General features: G+C 36.2%; 2 protein-coding genes across 2 annotated transcripts in view; one reads left to right on the top strand and one right to left on the bottom strand.

Moving 5' to 3' along the window:
- Positions 1-3282: 3282 nt before the first annotated feature.
- The window catches only part of RTFDC1 (replication termination factor 2 domain containing 1), a gene marked incomplete at its 5' end in the record, with an annotated part of 26561 nt that continues 5530 nt past the window's right edge, over positions 3283-24313 (bottom strand). Inside the window, 4 exons of the mRNA XM_010292289.1 lie at positions 3283-3663; positions 6162-6254; positions 6334-6388; positions 9419-9532. Of these exons, the coding sequence (XP_010290591.1) occupies positions 3479-3663; positions 6162-6254; positions 6334-6388; positions 9419-9532 (447 nt within the window). The remainder of the gene's footprint in view (positions 3664-6161; positions 6255-6333; positions 6389-9418; positions 9533-24313) is intronic.
- On the top strand, positions 16518-20819 carry GCNT7 (glucosaminyl (N-acetyl) transferase family member 7). Its single transcript, XM_010292288.1, has 4 exons — positions 16518-16774; positions 18149-19180; positions 19644-19739; positions 20593-20819. Exons 2-4 carry the CDS (start codon positions 18205-18207, stop codon positions 20817-20819), a joined length of 1299 nt encoding a protein of 432 aa, XP_010290590.1. The 5' UTR covers positions 16518-16774; positions 18149-18204.

The following is a 24313-nucleotide window of genomic DNA, read 5'->3' as shown; positions in this document are numbered from 1 at the left end:
CGCGTCTGAAGCTACAGGCAGCCAGGTGCTGTTAGGAATCGTCGGGGAAAAGGTAGTTTTTGGATATCCTGCGAAACAGCGTGAAATATCACATCCGCTTTGGTATGACTAGCGAGTTAAGCTGCAGTATTGAACACAGATACCAGGCTGATCTCCACTGAATCTGGATGTCTGAACATCCCCAGGTTTTCAGTTTTAGAGGTACCAATGTCAAAAGGACTAAATGCTCTGCAAATGTGCAGAAAGACAGACAGTTCACAGGACTGTAAAGCAGGATATATAGCTTTACAGTCCCTTTTCACTAGTGCGTATCTGGGCCAGGTTTCACGAACAACATTTGATTATCGGGCTATGTGAAGAAAGTTGTTGAACTTCAGTCCAGTTCTCAGTGGGCAGGTTCCACATCACACACACACAAAAAACCCCTATTATACAGCTGACACTAACTGGATCCTTTTTAAGCTCTTCAGAAGAGTGGCCAAGGCTTGAACATCATGAAAACAGAACTAACTGTTCTGTGAACTCCCCAGAACAGAGACACATGGATGTAATGCTGTGGAAGACTTATGTGGCATCTCAAAAAATATAGGTTTCAGATTCTAAGACTTTTGCAGTCTTCAACTTTCACCAACATTCAAATTCACCTACATTAAAAGAAAATTAAATTGCCCTCCCCCACAAAAAGCAAGCCACAACAAAGCAAACATCCTCCAGCAAACTATTCACTCGAATCTATTAAAACTTGCCAAGTCAACGTTCCAGTCTCAACTGCCTAACCCAGCCTGCCAACAACAGAAGTGTCATTTTTTTGCTCCTCTATTTTACATTAACAAAAGTCAATTGTGGCGATGAATTGCATCACATGCCAACAATATATCACATTCCTTCACAGCTGCTTTTTGTAAAGGGAAGGAAAAGACCTCATCAGTCACTGACAACACTTCTATAAACCATAAGCATTCTAAGAACTCCATCCAAAAGTCAGGATGGTAAACGACCGAAGAAAATCCTAACAAAGTGGCACAGCACAGACTCTCAATTCCAGATAATAAACCCAAGTGTATATGAAGAATCTGTACATGACCCAAATCATGGTGTAGTCACGATCTTACTTTAATAGATGAGCAGATCAGACGGACAAAAAGAAGTCACTGTTAATGCCCCAACGAGCAGGAAAGCTTGTTAGCAAGTCAGCAGGCTGGACTTTGCGTAACATATTATCAAGAAAAGGAAAGCAAAACTACGTATTATGCTTTCTTGTATTCTTTAGCAAACTAATAGATAAATCAAAAGCATGAATTTAATTCCCCATAGGATTTATAACTGATTTAAAGAAAAATGCACTGCTATAAAATACTAATAGGACTTTAACACATATTGTCAACAGAACTAGACTGCAAATAAAGGGACTAATATAGTATATCTTTCAGTGCAGCAATTTAATTATCTGTAACTAACAAATAATAAAGAATAATAATGAAGGGGAAAAGAATTCAGAACAGGGAGAACAAAGTTGATTACTAGACATGCATAAAAATGTGGCTGAGCGCTTCCTGAAAGCTCAAGTAAACCTCAAACTGTTTGATGCGATGTATATATGCATTCACATCTTTGGAAAACAAAAATGCTTACCACCATATAAATTCTACAACAAGCCAATTTTTAATTATACCTATCAAAATAATAATAAAAATCCTAGCAGTTTCATTCAACACGCTTTGGAGACTACCTACGCAAATATAAACACAGCATTTGAATCTCCAATTAACTATTGCCAATTATAAATGGGGACACTTTAAAAAATAAATTATGAGGATAATTAATCATTTTCACACACAAAGGTAACAATGTAACATCATGCAGTGGTTTTAAAAGCCTCCTACTTTCTGCATTTCTATTCTGGTTAGTTTGTGCCAAGATTATAAAAGCCTATTTTAATTTTAAAAGAGGAGAGGAAGGTGAAAAGCTTCCATCCTCCCCCCTGGTTATTTCATGTAGATAGTGTTGGATTCAAATATTCAGCCACTAAATCATTGATACAGAACATTAACATTTAAATTTAAAAGGATTCATGTGCTTGGATAAAAGCTAAGAATAAAAGGGTCAATGGAAAGCCATAAAAAGTTATTCTGTTCTAACACTGACAAAATAAGCACTTGTGTATCTGTTCAACGGAACATGAAGTGTTACGGTCCTATGACACGAGCAAGTTTTATTTAAGTCAACGTCAAAGGGATAAAAAGCATAAATATAAAAGCAAAACTGAGTGACACACTATGCTTAGCATCTTCTGTAACAAGCAATTAACAGTCAAGTAGTTGTTTGCTGTTAAAAATTTTATGTCAGAAAATAAACCAATGTGCATTACAGATGTTGTGAAAGCAGCACACTTCAGTCGCCTGCAAAGTGAAAGAGAAATGTTCACAGAAGCTAACTCCAGCCTTGCAGGGTTCCCTCCATCAGGCACCAGTGGGTTTGACTCCATGACACTGGTGCCCAATCGTTTCTCCTAAAAAGCCAGTTAAGATATGCCTGGTCCTATTCGGCCCCCACCCATTTTTCTCGCATCCTGTGCCAATGCTCATATTTTCATGTAGGCTGCCGAATTCAAATCAGCAAATTGCTCCTCAGGGACGTACACAGAACCTTACTGTTTCAGCAGAAAAGTAAGGAAACTCATACTTCTGTTCCACTGTATTCTGATCATCTGACAAAAGAAAGCTCAGACCTGATGCTTGTAACTTTAAAACACATACCCACAAAGAAAACCCTCAAAACTTTTTCTGAAAAAAATCCAGCGTTACTATTACAGGCTCATCTTTATAGATAATGGTTTACAAGTTAATATTCTGTTATTAAAAACAGGCTACAACAATATGTAAAAGAAGAATGTTGTACAAACATTTTCATCATTATGCTTTCACATATTCAATCAAAAGGTAAGTTACTTAAAATACCTACAGAACTCTTAACAAATATATATTAGCTCTAGTGAGGGCCCAGTTAGCTAGTACAAAAGAAAAACATTATTGCTCTTTTTACTGTCAGAAAGTTTCCAAAAGCTTGAATTTCTGTACTAGTATGTTGAAAACTATAATTACAGTTGCAGCAAATATCAATAGAGGAGGACAGCTGGCAGATCGTTTTACCCTCACTCCTACTACTGAGGACACTAGCTAGTGTGCCTAAGAATGGCAGCATCCAATCGGGAGACAGAAAGAAAAATTTTTGTGCAAATAATCCATCATTTTAAAGTGGTGTTTGCTGATACAACATGGATTTTGGTGAACTATTTCTTATTTAACAGAAGTTGCAACTAACACAAGTTCAGTAGCTCTTCACAAGTTTATAAACAACTTACAAACAGAGTAATTCCAGGTAACACCAGATTACAACAAAAGTTCGGTATCAGATTGTGCAGAAAAAGCCTTAGGGAAGGAAAGCAGTAATAAATGTTACAACCAGGCTCATCACTGTTTCAGAAATAGTATGCTGTGTGAGTAACCCAATTGGAACACTCTTCCTTTGAACGTTTTGCTGAGCTGTGTGATGTAAAAATAGATTTGTATGCCTCAGATTTCTCCTCGCTGTCAGCAATGGATCTCTTTGTAGTAGCAGAAGAAGCCTTATTGACTTTTCCTGGTACAGATGAAGTTCCATTATCTGATAGAGAAAAAGGAATAGAATGAAGCATGCATAACAGCTTAAATGTATTTAAATAAAGATGGAAAAAAGTATTTAAAAAATAATGTGTACTGAGATGAAGTATATACATTTTTTCAGGGCTATTGCAAATATATCCCATAATTGTACTCAACAGCAATCATGTTCCTGGCTTGTAGAATTTATGCTCGAAATGCATTTAGAAATCTTGGAGAGAGTGGAATTCTTTCCTATTTATGTAAACCCCCTGTACTGTAATTCCAGTATTGACAACATTTATTCCTCTAAGTGAAAAATGGCATTGAACTCGAGTCTTAAGAAACATGACAGTATTCCACCACCCTGAAGTATTGTTTAGAAATTAGCTATCAAATGACAAAAGCTAAACTTGTGACATACTGTCCCCAGGGAATCTATCTCCTCCCTTTATTCTTTGCAAAGTCATTTATGGCCATTAACAATGGTCTGCATCACTTTATATTTGGGATACGAAAATGCCCATCCCTCTGAATCTGATACCATCTCTTTCTGTATATTATATGTACTGCTACAAAAAAAAAAAATCCTCTCTTTCCTAACAACTGTTTAATCTTCTCCAAAGTTGAAGGACAGTATTTTAAAAAGTATGTGCCAAGTCTCTTGTGCAAAGAAATTAATACATAGAAGTCTGCAGAAACTCTACATATTTAGCATAACTTAGGCACAATGGTATGTAAATAGCTAGCAGGGAGCCTGTCTGAAAAAGCATTTAACTGAATTCTGCATGTAGTCATAGGAATTGTATGTGCAATCCTAAATCATCATAGATCAGACCTTTTTTACATTTGGAGAATGCTGTTTTTTATGCCACCAATAATTGTCTGGAAAGAATTACCAAACACTGGATTTGAAAGAATGACTATATATGCTGCAAGTCCAGAAACCTTAGGGTGCCATGTTCACAAATTAATTCCTATGCTACTGGCATTCCTCAGTCCATGGACTTTCCTTTATTTTCCTTCTCTCCTCTTAATCTCTTGCTCATCAATATAACCGCTGCCAGAAACATAAACCAATGATCTGATATTTCAAGAGGCATATGTTTTCTTTTACAGTCTTGGAAAACAACAATACATCAAACTTTATTAGAATTACTAGGTTCCTAAACATCCAAGAGCAATTACAATAATCTGGAATGAAATATTTTTAAAAGTCTATCCTTTATAAAAACAGACAGTAGGGGGCAGGTAAGACATTTCTGATGGACATTCTCCCAGCTTCTCATATAGTTTATCTACAGTTCATCATTTAACTATTCTCAGATTTTTCAAACAAATTATACTGACTTTTTCTGTGGCTGTAATGTACACAATTCAATACTTCACACAGAAGCCTCAGACTGACTTTAAAAATCTACCCATTCTTATAGTTCTGTATGAAAACATCAGTATGAACTGGAGACATTAAATGACATAATATATATTACATAAAGAGAGGGCACCATCCTTTGGACTAAAGGACTGCCAGGTTTAGTCATTGCTGCACAACTACTGTAGGTACATCACTACATCCTGAAGTTATATTCCACTGCTTGCAGTGACACACAGCAAATTTGGCAGCTAAAATGGAGGACTTAAAAGTCAAGTCATCAGCTTGGGACATTTTAATAAACTTCAATGAAATAAACTGCCATAATAGATTTTTTGACCACTTGTACCAAGGAAAGGAACTACTAATTCTCCTCACATTACCTCCTAGCTAATAAAACAGATATACCAAACCCTTGACTCTATCACTGTGTGAATAAGAATCGCTAATCTCATTTGTTCAAGTTGGTTCCCACCAAACTAATGCACAGCAATATTGGAATGATATAAGCAAGAAAATCTGGCTTGTTTCACAGTGGGGAAAAAAAAAACGTGTTGAGAAGTGTTTATTATTTTCATTAGTTATCTGTATCACTACAGCACTTGCCAGTCACAAGTGTGACCAGAGATCCTGTTGGTTTAGGTATTTTGTGAAAATATACCAAGAATTCAGATGCTACTCTATGGACTATTTACTCAAAGTATAGGATGATGGATAGCAGATGGGAGAAAGGCAAACTCGGCAGAATAAGGAAAAATGGATAAACAGAAGCCCTTGCACACTTTCTGCAGAGTCAGTTTTGTATATTTTGCAGATTGTGAAACAAAGCTCTGCTTTAAGAAAAACTGCAGTTTCTGTTGAACAAGGAGCTTTGTGAACGTTCATGAGGCAGCTTCCAACTCCAGCTTGGAAAAGCAGCCCTTTAAGGCAGCCTTTTGAAAGACGGGGTTCTTTGAAAAAGTGAGCCACAACATTATGGGTCCCTTGAAGACAGGAGTTGACCTTTTATTACTAGAGATTAAAGAAGTGAGAGGGTAGCTTCTGAAAACTATGGTACAAAATAGCCAGAGATGGATCTCTCCTACAATATTTTTCTAAGTGGAACTATCTGTTCACGTTTTTCACATTTAGATTAAAAAACAAATACCAACCTGAACTTTTCGTGAAGATAATCTGTCTCTTTTCCCCAGAACCGGAATTGACACAATCCTTTCCATTCTTAGTCTTTGATGGACCTGGAGAATCTATGAAAGAAAAAAAATGAAATCACAAATCTGCTTCATGACTCAGAAGGCTCCACATCATTTGTAGCTGTGACATTACCTTCAGCGGTATCTTGTTGAGAAGCTGATTCTGCTGACTTGCATTTCTTTGATTTCTGAAACAACACAAGCAGAAATCTGGTAATGTACTGAAAGGATATACAATTCCCAACTTGTATTTTATAGACACACAATTCCATTTAGTACATTTTTATGTCTTGCACAGTGGAACTTTTCCTTTCACAATATTGCTCCACACTTTTGGTATTATTTCTATATGGAAAAGTAATGACCTTGGCAACCTTGAAGGCACCTTAAAGAAAATCATGCAGGCCAAAACTAAACTGTCTGAATATGATATTTTGGTTTGTATACTTCACAGGGGGTGTGTGTGTTATCATCATTAAGGTGATCTGATATGCTGAACCCACATGGCAGGACAGTAAATTGCATGACATTAAACAGGACACAGTTAGTTAATAAAAACCCCACCCGTGGCTTAACTTCCAATAACTGGGCCCTTTGTGGCAGGATTGCTTGGGAAGAAAAGATGCAAATAGTTAATCTAAATTTTTTAAAAGCATCTGTAGACCAGATTTTCCTTGTTAATATACAGTTGTCCAGATTAAAAAACACAAAAAAGCAAACAACAGCAAGAAGAATCCAATTACTGGCTTTGATTATATAAATGCCAAGCTGAAAAAGAAAGATGTATTAAAACAGTCATTGGCATTATTATCACAAAAGATGACTGTGTATACATTCAGAATGGTGTACGCATTTCAAGAAAACTACACAAACTCAAAGAAAATAAATATATTTAAATGTGTTATAAAAATTAGGAGAACCCATGCTGTCAAGCACATGATTAATGCTTGAGGAAAAAAAATGCTATACCACATATTGTTGCAAATCTTAGCCAGAAGATGGTGGCAGAGGGTCACTATTCTAAAAGCAAACTCGGCTCTCCGGGTGTCCTTCAGCGTACATGAAAAACCTCTTTTCAGGGTGCTTCGACCTTTGTTATTATGGGTGGATTTACAAAAAAAAGTTACCTCTCAGTATCTGGCACCTGAATTGTGAGATGTTTGTAAATACATGTATGCATATATATTATGCATAATCAATATATATCATATCTATTTCATCATGGGCACATATGACATAGTTGAGCTTGAATAATTTTTTATACTAGCACTAGCTGCATCTTCCTTATGTTTTGTCTCATGGGTATAAAGAAAAGGAGTTTGTGCTTCCTGATCCAAATACAATAGGTTCACTTAGACTGCTCCCCTAGCTGAAATAAAGAACTGAGAAGAGGTCTGAACAGCAGCGCCAACAGACCCCAAACTAGAAACTGTCCTCTAAAGCTGGGAGTGGAGCTCACAGACATCAGATTAGAGAGAATGGTGCCAGTGACAGCAGAGAAGACTGGTTCTAGCTGCAAAAAGATCAGCTGGTGCAGCAAGACAAGGCAGTATTGAAAAAAAATCCATCAGTACTTGAGGATGAAATGCAAGAGGCCCACCGAGAGACTGCAAATACCATACCTGCCTGTAATGTAAGTCTCCACTAATATTCCCCTAAGACATATACTGCCCAACGACTAAAGCATGATTTCTTTTTGTCTGCCACCACAAGTCACTGTATTGACACTGTAAGAGACAGAATTGCTCAGCACACTTTGTTACTTCTTAATTGTGCAGAAGTTGGGGACAGTACCAGCTTTCTGACTATTCCAGATTATTTGAACCAAAGCTATAGATGCTTGGTTAGGGCCACCTTCCTACTGAAAATAAAGTGCAAATGACCACTACTTTTGGAGCTGATTACTCATCTACTGGGATCTACAATATTCTATTTTCAAATTATCTTTAAATTCTTTCAAACGTTTAACTACAAAGTACTGAAAAAAAAAAAATAAAACAACCCACCATCTGAAGAGACATTGTAAGATTTACAGTGCTGTTCTTACACCAGAAAAACTCTGGTTCTTCTCCACACTCTACACTAAGCGCAGGGGCTACAAACAGAGAGGAAACAGCACAGCAAGATTTCTATGGGTAACCATCCTTTTGTTGTACTGCCGAGACCCAATTAATGATGCTATATTGGTAGAGGTGAATAAAGACCCTATGATGAGAAGGAATCATACGCTTGCTGGTAAGTAAACAAGTATTTGTTTCTAAAGAATCCAGGAAAACCTTTCTATGCCATCTAATCCTACAGGCACACAAAAATCAAGCGGGTGATTTTTAGGAGTGAGATGATCAACCTCCATCTAAAGTCTCAGTTGCTGAAAGGTTCAGACAATAACAATTTATGCTCTTGAGATTCAAATAAATCTATCTGCACCCTCACCCTCCAGAATAGTAATGCCAGTTCAGAAAAAAATAGCAATGCTGAAAAAAGTCCCATGTGCAGAACTGTCATTTGACAGTATAGTACGAGAGAACAACTACTACTTTACAGAGTGAGAGTATACAGTACAGCATAGAGTGGAGCTGCAATGACTTTATTTCTATTGCATTTTTGCTGGTCAGATTGAAAAAAAAAAAAAAAAAAAAAGCAAAGACCTCAACAGTATGGTGGGAATTGGCATCACCAGTAGTCACTCAGGACTGTAAGAACCACAAAACATGACAAAATTTCCAAACTGTAGTCTTATAGAATCAGACCAGGAATCTATATATCCCAATATTGGGTTCCCAACAGTGGCCAGAAGAAGATACTCAGAGATCAAAAAAATAATAACCTGCCATCAGGAAGTACATATGAAATACTGGGAAGATTTTGCTCATCACTAGAATTAACTAACACAAGTTCTTTGTTTCAAGAAAACCTAAAGTGTATCTGGCACACTCTCCATTTCACCCATAGCACTGAATTCTGTGATTTTCAGAGCACTACACACTGCCTGATAGCCAGAAGAAAGTTTCAGGACGTACAACTTTAATATGCTATTAGCAAAATATGCATACAATCTCATTGCTTTTAAAACTAGCACTGAAGTATAACACAGCTTACTGAGTAAATCCTCCCGTCTGCATAAAGATTAGCAGAAAAAGCTATGCAATCTAAGAGCAGATTGTGTTACAGACAAGAACTCTTTAAATTTTGTTTTAAACAACGTATAAAAAGATTACCTTTTCTAATTTACTTTTAAGTCTTCTATCCTCCATTCTTTTCTTCAATACTTCCACATCTTCTTTATTACCATTAAGCACAATCACATCTTCCTCTTGAAAGGGAACACCACACTTCCAAGGGAAAAAAAAAAAAGATAAAACTAGTATTTTTTTTTCCAAGATCTTTATACTGTTGAACCTTTAGTTAGAATTAATGCTGTGTTTAAGCTCTCCAAGGAGCTATCTAATACTTCCGCTTCCCGCTATGCCTTTTCCAATAGTTCTTTCTCTTTTAATACATCTTCTCACCTAAAATGTCAAAGGGAAAATCTCAGTTGTTTTTACCACTGAGCAAAATAATACTGATCAACAGCATCCCTCTTCACCAAAAGGAGAATACTCATCTTTCTAGTGAACTGTGAACTGTTGATAACCACGTTTAAGAGCAGCTCGCATATCAATCTGCACAGCAAATTCTAAAAGAATTTCAGAAATATGAAAATATTTTGTTCTTCTTCAAAGCCCTATTCCATGCGATAGGGCTATGGAAATTGCATATTTATTTCATTATCAGTCCCCTATAAACAACATTCTTGACTAATCTTTTTTTTTTTTTCTTTAAATAAAAGGTCCCATTGCATATTTTCTGTTCATGGGTTCCTTGTTTTGCTAGCATAAAATGTACAGTGACTAGATTAAACAAAGTAGTCCTAACTAGAATCTACTCAGTTTTCTGAATCCCATAGCTAAAAACCAAAACACTAAGGTACCTTCTAATTTTTTTTAGTTACAAATGCATTCAATTAAGATCTAAGCATTATGCCACTCTGTTCTAGAATGTGTCTTTCAACTTGTAATACAAGAAACAACAACTGATAGCAGCAGCTCCTTTACACTGACTAGGAACAACATCAAAGGTGTTACTCCTCTACCTGTAGAGCAGACAGCACCAGGGAATTTTTATCTCCAACAGCTAGACAGGAACACCTGCTTTGTTTTTGTTTTGGTTGGTTTGTTTGACTATGGGGATAAAAAGGGGTCATAAAAGCAGCATTATTCATTAACCTGGCCTTGCCTTCTCATTCTCCTTCATCCAATTTATTAAACACTACCAAGTTTCAAAGTACATTTATAAATTAATCTGGATAATGCATGTAATGTGCTTCATATAATTCCACATTTGTTTTCTGGTTGAAGACACAGATGTTTCACTGTGCACATTTTCAATCATCTGGTGAAGCCAGCACATTGACTATGATGTTTTATTTTCTAAGATCTCAATTTCCTTTTTTTTTTTTTTTGTGTGTGTGTGTTTTGTTATTTTGTTAAATCCAGAAGCTTTCTGTTAATCTGGAAGATTAGTTTATAATCATACCTTTGTCATTACTCTTCTACTCTAAACAAAGGTTTAGAAAGTTACTCATGAATTTCCAGTAGGAATTAAACAAATGAAAGGACTTATGGACAGTACTTTGACCTTGACTACAGTCTGCTCAAGTGATGAACACAGTTTAAAAAGCAGCCAGAGATATTATGAAGGAGAAGCAAGGGTTTTAGAAATGCATATTAAGTCAGTCAGAATAAGAAGTCGCACACAAGAAACGGGTGAGTAGCCCAAATTCTTCCACTGCTACTCAATGAGCTAGTGTTAGAAATACCAGCTTGCTATGATCTCAGACACTTGCAAGTGAGAAGTCTAGAAAATCAAGACAATCTGTCTTCATACTGAGGCAGGAACAACTGGCAGCTGTCTTGGTTCTAAAGGAGCCCTACACATTCATTTCTAGTGGGGTGTGTTCCGAATATAGCATGAAAGACCAGCATCCTCCTACAGGCTAGTGATTTAAAAAGTAATTTCAGCAATAATTTTTTAAAAACCTATTCTGTTAAAAGCATACAAAAATAAGTGGACACTTCCTCCAAGTAGAAGTTTATGTCAAAGGACTCTAACGTCAATAAGTGTTACATTTTGAAAAAGCAAGTGAATTCAAGTTCCCATCTGGGAAACACAGGTGGAACTGTTCTAAAATGAAAAGTATTTACAAGAAACAGGGTTATGAAGACAGTGTTCTCTTTCCATTCACGGAAGCAGCTTTTTTTTTGCCATGACAACAGCCAGATTACATTAGAGACCATATTTTTCCAAACGTACTTTAAGTACAGCAAGTTATAGGCATAGGACCAACTCTACCTTCCCAGGTTTCACTAATTCCAGTAGGTATGATCTGTTGTTGCATCATACATGGACATCAAACATTTTTTATCTGTCAGTACTGTTGGATGCAAAGCTTTAATTCTGATTTTTTAAAAAGCTCACTATACCTTCATGCCAAAAAGGAAAGATTTTTATGTCAACATTTTGAGATAAAAAGAAGAAAGAAATTTCACTTTTGCAAATTCAGAAAGATGGTTCCTTCAGATTAAGGTCTTCTGGGGCAGATGTTTGTTTTATTATATCACAGGGTCTCCGTTACTGTGCATTGTTTATATTGGGACTTTAAATACATATGAAGGTACTTGCTGTAGTTCCTTGATATTTTTGCAGCACCTTGAATAGAAGACATTCCTAAATGAGATTGAACTCGGAAACTACTCTGAAATGGACAAAAGCATTAGAAGAGCAGCTGGCAGATCTGAATGCAAGATTCAGTCTGTAATTATAGAAGAGTGGGATGTTAGCTGAAGGAGATGCTGGCCAAGCAGCATGATTTTGGTCTAAAAGCGTTTTCAAAACTGTTTACATCTAAATGGCTTAACATGCTTGCATCAACGAATTATTTCAAGGATGTTCAGGTATGACTGAAGAGTCTTCAAAGTGTGACACTCATAAACTTACATACCCAACATAACCCATGTGTATATACATACATACATACACACACACACACAAAACTCAACTTCAGAAAAAAACAAAACACAACACAAAGACTTAAAGTTGGAAAAATAAAGGTATTATGAGCTGTAAAATACATATTAGCTTAGGCATAAATATAATCTTTTAAACTTATCTTAGTAAAAGCAATAGCAAAAGTACTTTTTCAAATAATGAAGGCCCTTTAAATGTCAAGTAATTTTAATATGGTAGGATAGTTTTTTTATCTTGCTTAGAGAATAAAATACAAGAGGTTTTTTTAGTAATAATGAAATCTTAGTTTAAGATGATTTCTTAAATTCTAAATTTTACAGTTTCTTAAGTTTCAGCTATGTAAGAAAATGGTTGTACCTTATTTCCCGCTTTAAACTACTTTTGACAGAGTGGTTTTTTGGTTTTTTTTTTTTTGGGTACAACATTTAAGATGTAGTTTCATCCATGACTACTCCAGTCTTAATATAATACAAATAAACTACAGGCAAATATGTTTTCATATCTAAATGTTTACATCAATGTTACAGTTTAACATCTGATGAGAAACTTGAAACCTCTTTCTCAAATCATAAGCAGTAAGTTAACTCCTGCAGTCCTGCTAAACATGACCGTTACTACGAAATACATGAAGACAAAACAATTCCCACCAGATTATGGAACAGTATGACCACAACCTGACTGTTCCTCTTTAAACAGGGTAGTATTTAGAAAGAGGATTGAACAGACATCCTATTCAACCAAGGACCATACCACTGTTCATTTACCAGGCACACAGGCTTATGTATTAAAGATTATTGTCTCTGTAACAGTTAACTAAAAACATGTTTTAAGAAAGATACTCTTCTAGAGGTTTATTCATTATAAGTTTAGTAGCGTAAGATTTGATGGAACACAATTTTTGATTTGCTACCTACTCAGACATACAATGGGTCAAAGAGTAAATAACAACTTGGGAAGCATGGAAATTCTCCCACATACTAATTCACAGAATGTGAACTTTCACTCAGAAATGGTAGCACCTACTACAAAAATACTGTTCAAGCAGAAGCCTCTATTTACAGAGCTTCACTTAAAGTATATGATAATTTTGTATCTGCCATACCTGCAGCTGTGCCTTAATTTACTTTCAGGTTTTCTCTATTTCTGACCAACATGCTATTTTTACCTGAACGTGTCCAAAATAAGCCAGCCTTCTCACTCGCTTCTAGAACCCCAAAGTTTCCTAATTCCAGTTAATTTAATCTGTTAAAAACCTCAAGAACTTTATAAAAGTAGTATCACAGTAAACATTCAGTTTCTGAAGGAGATATTTATTATCTGTTAAGCTTCCAGCTACTAGCAATGACCAGAGGCAATTCTTTGCTATACTTATTTGCCACAAATTGGAAAGTTTCAGCAGGCAAACAGTTAAGAACCAGGGGAGGAGGAGGAGGAGGAGGAGGAGAGGGTTCGTTTCCTTTCCAGTTCTCATCATGCAGCATGCTCCGTTAGCAGTGCAGAGGTTAAAGCCTCTGAGGTAAAGCAATACTATTTATAATCATCAGCAATGTACTCTACATGTTTGAAAGTCTGATTTCAGTCCTTTAAAGGCTGTCTCAGAAAGAGTGGCAACCGAAATTTGGAGAAGCTCAAGTTTTTGCTCATTATTGTGAAACAGAGGACATTTCTGAAGCTAAACAGCATTACTGCAGAATAAATATGCTAAGCATTGCGGGAAGCCAGATGAAGTCCTAAATGAAAACATTCATGTTAATGTTTAACCCCTTTCACTTACGCGAGATCTCCCCACAAGCGACAGAGTGAAGAATGCTGTCTGAATTCTGCTGAAGGACAATGGGACTCTCTATTTTTATTATGCTGCCGTCTCCTGGCTAATTTCATACAAGGTAAGACTGAATAAATGAGATTGTAGGACTTCAGGTTTTTGCTTTTCCTTTATTAAACACAACATGTTTTAATTTTTGTAAAGTGACAGATATTTTTACTTCAGAAAGACCATTTCACTTTAAAAAACCTCAAATCTGTAATTTTTTTTTTCACTTTGTCATAGATGTACAGTAGTTTGGAGGTCACTACTACTAATTGTTTGCATCATAAAAATAACAACACTTATGAATACTTGTTATGCTCTGTTGCAAGCAACGTAATTTTTTTTTACAGCCCTATAATTTAATGGTTTAAATAGATTTCATAAGATTTGTTTTAAGTTGTTATGAGGTTAAATATACTATGCAAGAAAAAACAGCACAACACAGGAAAACAGAGAAGCAAAGAGGAACAGGTAAACCCCCAAAAATCTGTTTAATATTTATCAGTAAATACCAATGCAATATTTTAAAGTAAGAATGATTTAAAATTTCTAAGGCAGCATTAATTGGGTTTGATGAAGAATTTTTTTTCTTTTACTTGATGCATGTCACAACACAGAAGCAGACTCGGCATACTTACCCAGGCTTAAGGGAAAAGCAAAGCAAAGTAAAAAGCAGTTAAAGGCGCTGATTTTAGCATTAGGTTTCTCAGAAGACTGAGTATTCACTTGCTTATAAAATGTCTACAGTAATGCCTGCATAAACACCTTTAAGACAAAAACAGACAGAAAGAGATTTGGAAATAAGGAGTTAATGCCTTTTAACCATTTTTTTAGAAGACGAAGTATTCCCAACTCATTTGCTTCACTGAATTATGGAGACATTGGAACTAAACTTTATCTTAACATTAATATTAAGCAAACACAAAAAGTACAGACAAACCAGAATATTTAGAGGTGCAAAGATGTGGTCCAAAATCCCATGGTGGGAAGAAACAGTAAATCGTACAATGATTTGTTACTGTGAAATGCACAGCCAAGTATATAGCTAATGTGGTCTTGATGAACTGAGATCATCTCTCACAGGCTTATTTTTCAGGCATAAACATAATTCCACTTTTCTCTAGAGCTCACCTTTTTAATTGAGATGGAGCAGCTTAGGCCTACAACAACAGTTTTCTTTTAAGTAATATCGATTAGAGCTGACACAAAGGTGCTTGAAAATCCCTACAAACAGGTTGTTTTTTGAAGAATGTCACTACGCATGGCACTTTTTAAAATTAAGACGTCATCCTGCAGACTTAGAAAACCTATCCATAACACAGAAAAGGTTGTCAGAAAGATGTTCTGATAACAATAAATACCTATAATGGCATTCTTAATAAAATTAAAAGGCAAGATAGGCATAGACTGGGTTATGCCTGAACAGTGGATCTTCTCAATTGTACGATATCTTGCTCTTCAAGCGCAGGAGGAAGTATGGTTGCATAGTCCTTGACAGCAGACAATAGTATAGGGGCTAGAGGATTCTTCTAAGTGGCAAATTTCTTATATGATGGGACTAACAGCTGTAATTCTAGATCTAAATCTGGTAAAACACTAGCAAAAAGCCAATGCTTTCATTCTATAATACACCGTGCGGCTGAAAGATGTCAAATTCTGTTCTCGTAGGCAAGGCTTCATCATTTAGTCACTCCCCAGAAACATGTTAACACTGGAGAAGGAATTGTTTCTTCTTACCTGATAATGGGGTGTTTGTGTACTTTTATGCTGCCATATAAAATATAGCTTTGAGATGCCACGCAGTTCAATAGGAAAAATCCATACTAAACACTTAACCTGAAACATCCCTGGAAGCTATTATTTGAAAGGTAATAAAAATTTAAGTGTATGAAACAAACAGGTTATAGCTTGGTTCCCTAGGGAACTATCCTTTGCAACCTGTCCACAAAGATGTATTTAAGGAAAAGATCTGATGAGTGTGCTCATTCTGTACAGATGTTCTATATTCTAAGCAGGTATAAAGTCCCAAGTATTTCTATAGCTGCCCAGAGCCTTCAGTGTAATTCTTATGTCCAGAATGAACCTTCCCTGTGACATATCATAGAGATCTCATCACATTCACTAATTTAGAGCAATCTCAATGCTCCTCCTGTAATTATTCACTTAGAATAAAACAGTTTTTCTGACTCCAGGTCCACAAAAATCAGTGCTTCCCTAACAGACACTCCATCTCCCCAACTTCTGCTACTGGGTACATAATGGCTCTTACGCAAATCTATTCTCAGCTCTGGGAGTCAGCTGGTAGCAGGCTACAGCACTGACATATTTATTTTTACTGTGAAAATCCTGGCTTTCATCTTTCATTGGCGTTCCTTTTCTCCTCCTTTCTGCACAATATTGAAAGGTTGACATGGATATGGTTTGCTGAAGTTCTTCATTCAAATGGATGAAAGACTCACATCAAACTTGTTTATACAGTAAACGTATCCCTTAGGAGCCGTGAAGAAAAAAAATATTCTCCTGGGACCTGACTTCCTATTGTTTCTCTTTGGCCTGTGCAGTCACTGCAGACAGAAGAGCACTGCTGACAGAACATACAAGCAAAATGGATGAACCCTCCATCTAATACACAACTCCGCTTTCTGGAATGCCAAGTGGAAAACAGGCATTCTTCCAGCATGAAATCCAGTGCATACCAGTAAGGAAAATAAGATAAATACATTCTTCCCCAACAGCCTAATAAGATTTTAAAATTGTGGCAATATAGAGTATCTGTTCCTTTGGTTCAAATTCTGTATTCTTAATGCTTTTTAAATTCTATGCCTCATTTCTACTCTAACTACAATGTCCTCTTTATTTTCAAGCTTCTAAGACAGATGTTTACTGAGTTTTCATTAAAAAAAGTATTTTCTACTTCTTTCTAATGAAAACCTAGAGCCTTCTAACCACAACAGCACTCCTATAAAAAAACCCACCTTTATAAAAATATGTTTGTTCTCTGCTCCTGTGTAAAACCAAATATGTTGTAATGTTGACAGCTGCAAAGTATGAAATACTTACAGGTGAAATACAAGTTTTGTTAAAAACAAATTCATTGAAGAGAAAATTAATTCTCTTTGAAATATTTTTTTCTTAACTATTAAGCTTAATGGCAGTTGATGAGCCCTTCCCCCAGCCCTGGAATTTTCTCTAGGAAGTTCTATATGAAATACTTCAAGGATAAAGACTTCATGTAATTGCTGTGGGATTCAGGACTCCTGCACTCGCATCCTTCTGACTTTTCAACAAGGTATACATTAAAAAAAAAAAAAAAATCACAATGGAAAAACTCCTATGCCAATACTGATGTAAATTACACAGTCATCTCTGAATGCTAATACTGGCAGTAGTGTACTTATCTCAGGATATGCACATATGCCAAGAATAAGAAACGAGTGTTGTCTGCATATTCTGTTTTCCAAAGCACTAAAACAAAGATGTCAGAGAAAAAAAAGTAAATCTGTCAAAGTTAGAAACATTTGCTCACTATATAAGGATAAAATTGGGTATATTTTGTGGATTATGTTTTAGTCTCTTCCTTTTGTTTATTTAATGAATTTTCTGCTGATTTAATTTACTGAATTCTGGTCCTCTGGCAGAACTTAATGTTTTTCAGGCCTTGAGGAAATCTCAGCAACAGCATCCCTTAGCACGCAGCGCTCACACTTCTCTATTCTAAAGCTAGATCTTAACCAACCTACAGCACTGGATTCACCTACTGGCACATACAGTGCCTCAAAGCAGAAGCCAGAACTATCTCATGGGCTAGGCCCGCCCCCCGCTCAAGTAATAAAGTGTAAAAAGCCATTTTGAGTTCTTTGGCTGATTTTGTTTGTCCTAGAAAGAGCACTTCATGGCTCTGCAAGTATCACTTCCAGTGGCTGAGTACACTGCAGCATGAGGTACATACACAGTCCCTCCTAGTAACTGGAAAGATGGTAACCTCAACATTTATACATGCATCACTAACATGTCATCTATTTAAAAAAAGTCAAAAAGGTTCTTTCCCTCTCTATCTCCCTTTTCCTTTCAGATAATCTGAACACTTAATTAAACCATGACAAGACGACAGTATCTGGAAGATAAAAGATGAACCCACTTGATGCAACAAAATCAGGATTTTTAGTGTGCATTGCTGTCTGTATGTTCATCTACACTTTTATCTACCTAAAGGATATGCTTTCTGAAGAGCCAAATGAACAAAAATTTAATGCAAATACAGCAGAGTGTGGTTTTTACCCAGATGAACTTTGTTCAGCTCTTTTTGCAGGGAAAACTGCTGCGTTCAAAATTGGAAACTTTTGTCAGAATACCTACCAACCTAAAACACTCAGCTGCATTCAGACTTCGTGCAACTGCTCCATGGTTTTAAAGACTCTGCATTTTATCACAAGACCACTGTCAGATGAAGAAGGAAATTTCTCGTTGGCATATATTATCACAATTCACAAGGAGTTGGAAATGTTTGTAAAGCTTCTAAGAGCTATTTATATGCCTCAGAATATTTACTGCATACATGTTGATGAAAAGTCACCAAAAGATTATAAAGCTGCTGTACAAAACATCGTTAATTGCTTTGAAAATATTTTTATTTCCTCAAAAAGAGAAAATGTTGTCTATGCAGGATTTTCAAGATTACAAGCTGACATTAATTGCATGAGAGATCTAGTTCATTCCAAAACTCAGTGGAATTATGTTATTAATCTATGTGGTCAAGATTATCCCATTAAAACAAACAAAGACATTATACAATATATCAAAAGAAAATGGAATGGTAAAAATATGACTCCTGGTGTAGTCCAACCACTTCATATGAAACACAGGACAGAGGTTAGTTACAGAGAATACGTACATTCTGGAATGTCATACGTGTATCCAACAAAGAATATAAAAGCTAAACCTCCATATAATTTGACAATATATTTTGGTAGCGCCTATTACATACTCACTAAGGAATTTGTAGAGTTTACATTGACTGATGCACGTGCAAAAGATTTGCTTGAATGGTCAAGAGACACATACAGTCCGGATGAACACTACTGGGTCACACTGAATCGTTTAAATGGTAAGATGTCTGTTATTTCTGCTATGAATAACCCTTGGACCACCAGCATTGTATGGTCTATGACACAGAGAGCTAGTAAGCTCCAATGCAGAGCTTAACACCACCACTTGAGTTGAATTGCATAAATACGGTCATTTCTTCAGCCTTGATGCTGCCCTTTCAAACAGTCACGTCTCCCGACACCTGAGAAACAAAGCTTGATTCCAGGAAAGTACTACTTATGGTGCAGACCACTAGCTACAAGGCTACAAAAATGTTGATTAAAAAGAGAGTAATTTTTTCCATGTAAAAGCTCATGCTTTCAAGGAATTAAAAAAGCAGTAAAACTGAGAACAACTGTTGTTATGATGCAAATATCTGTAAATAAATATTTAAGGTGGCTACATTTTAAAAGTCTTCAGCAGTGAAAATATTTCCTGTAGTAAGTAGAAAGAAATCTTATCAGACCCTTATGTTTTTAAAGATGCTCCAGGGGCTACGCCCAATGCAGACTGGGAAGGGAACATAAGAGCCATTAAATGGAAAGATCAAGCAGGAACCGTACACAAAGGCTGCAAAGGTAATGTGAATGTTGATCATGAACTCAAATTTGATTCACTGATTAGCATTCATTGCAAATTACATATAATGCTTTAAAGTAGCTATTAAATGTGCCTCAGTGGTCATGTATATATTTTATTTTGGAAGCATCAAATAAAACAGCAAGCCGTCCTTCTAAATTACTCCACTGTATCCAACCCAAATAGCTTCTGACATTCTTGCGAAGACTGTCACAGTATCCATATACTGACAACCGTTCTTTCAGCCTCCAATTACAGTGCTTCCATAATTTAACAGGTTAATAGCAGAGTTGCATATATATTTTCAGTGACCAAGTTTTGCAAGTTTCTACATAATTGGTTATGACCTTCTATTACATTAACCAATGCATTAACTGGACTGATCAGTTTTTAGTGAAGAGTAGGGGCTTTACTGCAGACGAGCATGTTTGTCAGGTACTTACAAATCTCTTGTTAAATCTCTTCAATTTGAACAATAAAAAAAGAATAGTGCTGACCACATGGAAAGCATGCAAAAAAATTTTAAATATGCAACTGTTTAAACTCAGCACAGTGAAATACTGCATGATTAAACAGGTATCCAAACACTAGGAGATCAGAACTTCAGCATGCTCAACTACAAGACACAGTATTAAGCAGAGCAAGATGTCAATGAAGCACCTGGTACAAAACCAAAGCCTCACCTTTCTATTTAAAATCTAGCATTATCCTCTAGATATATTTCAGTGATTCTCTATGTGAAGTCAAAACGTAATTTTTGTTAGTAAGAATGTTAGAAATCTTTTTTTTTTTTTTTAAATTAGTCTCTTCAGCTTTCCACTGCTTTCAGATACCTTCAATTTATCTTTGCAGGTCACTACATCAGAGACATTTGTGTCTATGGACTAGGGGATTTGCAGTGGATTATTGAGTCACCTCATTTGTTTGCCAACAAGTTTGAGCCTGCAACATATCCACTTGTTATGGACTGCCTAGAGAGGCGCTACAGGCTTAAAGTACTGCATCAGGCAGAAGTCCCAATTGAAGATCACTGGCGTTTTCAGGAAGAGAACTACTTCAACATGAAGCTGAATGTTTGAGCTCAACTAACATCTAAACAAGTGTTCAAAATACTGACAGAAAACATGAACATTTTTACCCTCAGAGTGAAGTCTATGGCTAAGCACAACACTGTACTACCAGTCTGCCAGTGAAATAAAGTCAGTTTTTATTTATTACAGTAAGATATAAAGCAACAACTGCTAATGGGTTAATTCTCAAGGAAAATGACATGTCTAAATCTGTAACTTACTGAAGACAAGGGGGAACTTTATAATCCTTTAAGTGACTTATTTAACTGGAAAAATACATACTACTCATGCCTGCAGGCAAAAAAAGAACTAACTGGTATGAAAATAACAAAATGGAAGCAATGACTGAACAAAGATAAAATATGAAGAGCATAAATTAAACTCATGTCTACTGTATGTTTTATGAAATAGATTATTTTGAATAATGAAGTTCACGCTAAAGTTTCAGAGCTTGTAGATAAGCAAGTGACAACCAGTTTCACACAGTCCAATTCTGTTTTGTTTTGTTTTTTTTCATGGCCAGATGCATCCCTAATTTCATTATGTAGCATGGCAACATTACTCTTACACTGTTCAGGCTTTGCTCCTAATGAAAAGGGAGTGTGTGCCAGTAACAGTAGTAGGGGTCCTGCAATGCATGTTTACCTTGAAGTCCCTGAGTCTCTGCAGGAGTTTAGGGCAAGGAGACATGGGAAATTTGAGGCCAGGGAACAAAGGAAAACTGAGTAAAAAGCCATCTTTTAATCCCAGTGTACCTGCCTGAGGGAAACAAAACTTCCCTGAATCCTGCAGCAGTCTGCAGCAATTGGATCTAACACCCAGCAGCAACCAGCACAAGCATCTCATTTCCCAAACCCTCTGCAGACCAAATGCAGCATTTGCTGATCTAAGGTAAGGAAGTGGTTTTCAACACAACACAGGCAAAAACTGGGAACAGTAATAAAAAAAGAACAAGGATCCAGCCCTTCTCCAGGCAAGAGCTGCTCTTTCCCCTTCAGGACTCCTCCTAAATTAATCCTTTCAATTGTGCTACCAAAAAAGATTGGGAATATGAGGAAACAGAGGCTAAAGGTGATGGTGTTTCATACAATATGACAACTCCTCTATGGGATTAAAAGTCTTACAATACCATCTCCACACCCTGTCTCCAAAGGTCTTTAGTTAGGTGCCACTGATGGGAAGAGATTAGCAGAAACATGAATTCTGAGAAGTCATTTCAAACTGTTCATCCCCCTTTAGAAGCATTTTGGCAAGAATGAAGTCAAAATTATTTCATTCCAGTAAATCCAAAGAAACTTCCAATTATTTTGCATGAACTCTGATGCGATTAATTTTATTAGTTCCTGTTACTTATAAACTCACTGGATTAGAAACTACAAATTGTAAATGAATGTCTAAGAGCAACTTAGATGTAAGCTTCAATACGTATCCAAAATATCACTGTTTTTAGAGGAAAACTGTTTTACAGATTAAGCATTTTTCCAAAAATCAGATGAATCAACAAATGAACCAACAATAGAACACAGAAGTTTCTTACTGCAAACTTATTCACAGGTTCTTGGAACAGCACTGATCATTTTCCCACACAAGTTTCTTGGAAACATAATTTCTTTCAAATGAACTTTAGCCTAAAGAAAGACCATCTGGTTCCAATTTATTTACAGACTCAACCAAAGGCCACTACCCAGTTTCATGTATAATCCAGGATTTATCTTGTGGCTAAATATTGATGGAGATGCTTTTTTATGGAGGGAAGTAAAGGAAAAAAAAAAAAGGCAAAAAAAAGCACCATGCAGCATGTTCACACTGAGCTTGTCCAGAGTCCCTCTGAAAACCATTACTTGAAGCTAATGGGTCTCTGGCATGTATTAATCATAGCAATATTCATAATTAATTTCTCTCCAAACCATACCCAATCCACTGTAGGGCACTGCCAGCATTTATCCACTCCATGTTGTCTTTTAAAACAGGAATGGAACGTTCCTCATTGCCATCATTGCAGCAAATCCAGTATCTAGCTTTCATCCTTCATCACCATCACACAGAACAATTGTTGTGTCTCACATCAGAATTGAATTAAAAGGATAAACGCAATAGCAAGGCACTATATAACATGGGCTTGTTTTGCAGAAACTGAAACAGTCAAACTGAACAAAAAAATTTGCACAAAAAACCCTCTTAAATATAATTTAATTACGACTTTTTCCATGTCAATCCGGGGGTGGGCGGGGGGGAAATCATCACTGGAGCGTGATCCTCCTTCCTTTTAAACAAAATTTTACCTATATAAAATCCCCAGGAAAATCATAATTAAACCACCCCATCCTCAATCATTAAGAAACAGTAGTCTACTCATTCTGAGTGACTGTAACCACACTGTATTCTTGAAAGATTTTTTTACTTCTGACAATGGTAAAAAAATTATAAAACTGTGAAAGCTGAGAGCATTTAAACATACATAAAAAGCACTGATTAAGTTCTGTATGCATTATCATGTTATGAGTAGATCAATCACAACCTTTGTATCTCAGCAACTAATGTTTACTAACTTTTGGTGACTGTTGCTCTAAGAGCATATAGTGTCAGTGTGACCTTGTTCAAGGAAACCCTGTGCTCTATAACATACTGCACACATTATATCTGAAAGATGTATGCATAATTTCCATTTCAAAAAGCCTGAGGCACATGTTCAATAGCTCTATATCTAAGTTAAACATTTGACTAAGTGTTTTACATGGCACAGACTTTAATAGGGTACTATTTCAAGTGTGTATTAGAGTCTGTTGACTCTGAAAACAATTCCAAAATAAATTTTGAAGTCATACAAGAAACTACATTTTAAAAGTGTAATCTTGTCCTTAACTTCCAGAGTGACTACCTGAACTCCCAGGACTTCCACCACAGATTCAATAACCACTATCCTGCCTCTGAACTACCTCTAGCATGCTATTATACCAACAGTAACTCTTTAGGAGAGTCAACATTAAAAATTGGTAATGGTGCCTTTTTCAACCCTCTAAAAGTGAGGTTAAATACATACTGTACACTGCTAGGTAATTATTTTATTCCACCATTTCTAAAAGCATAATTTTTATCAAATACCAGACTTCCAAACAAGCAGGCACCAAAGATTGCCCATGCAAGAATCAGGAAGCCAGTTAGAAGCAAAGTTACAAAACATTTAAGTGCTTTGGGCCCCACCAAAATCTATAGACCGCTTGCAGATTAGTGGTCATCTGTAGATCCCATCAAATACAAAAACAGTGAGTAGAAACAGTCTTGCTTGTTCTTTTAATTTTAGTAGTCTGTTGGAGAATTAAGTACAATAGGCGAGAACACCATATTCAAAAGTACAAATTTTAAACTGACAATTTCCATGTCACATAATTCTTCCTGAAGAACAGGAAGCAGGAGGCAGCAGAAAACTCCTGATCTTCAGGGCTTCTGCTGCAGAATACACAGTCACTAAACTCTGTTACCTGGGAGCAAAATTGTTTCTCTTC

This window comes from Phaethon lepturus, unplaced genomic scaffold (assembly GCF_000687285.1).
Source record: "Phaethon lepturus isolate BGI_N335 unplaced genomic scaffold, ASM68728v1 scaffold22408, whole genome shotgun sequence".
NCBI classification, from domain to species: Eukaryota; Metazoa; Chordata; class Aves; order Phaethontiformes; family Phaethontidae; genus Phaethon; species Phaethon lepturus.
This window is presented reverse-complemented; position numbering and strand designations above follow the sequence as displayed.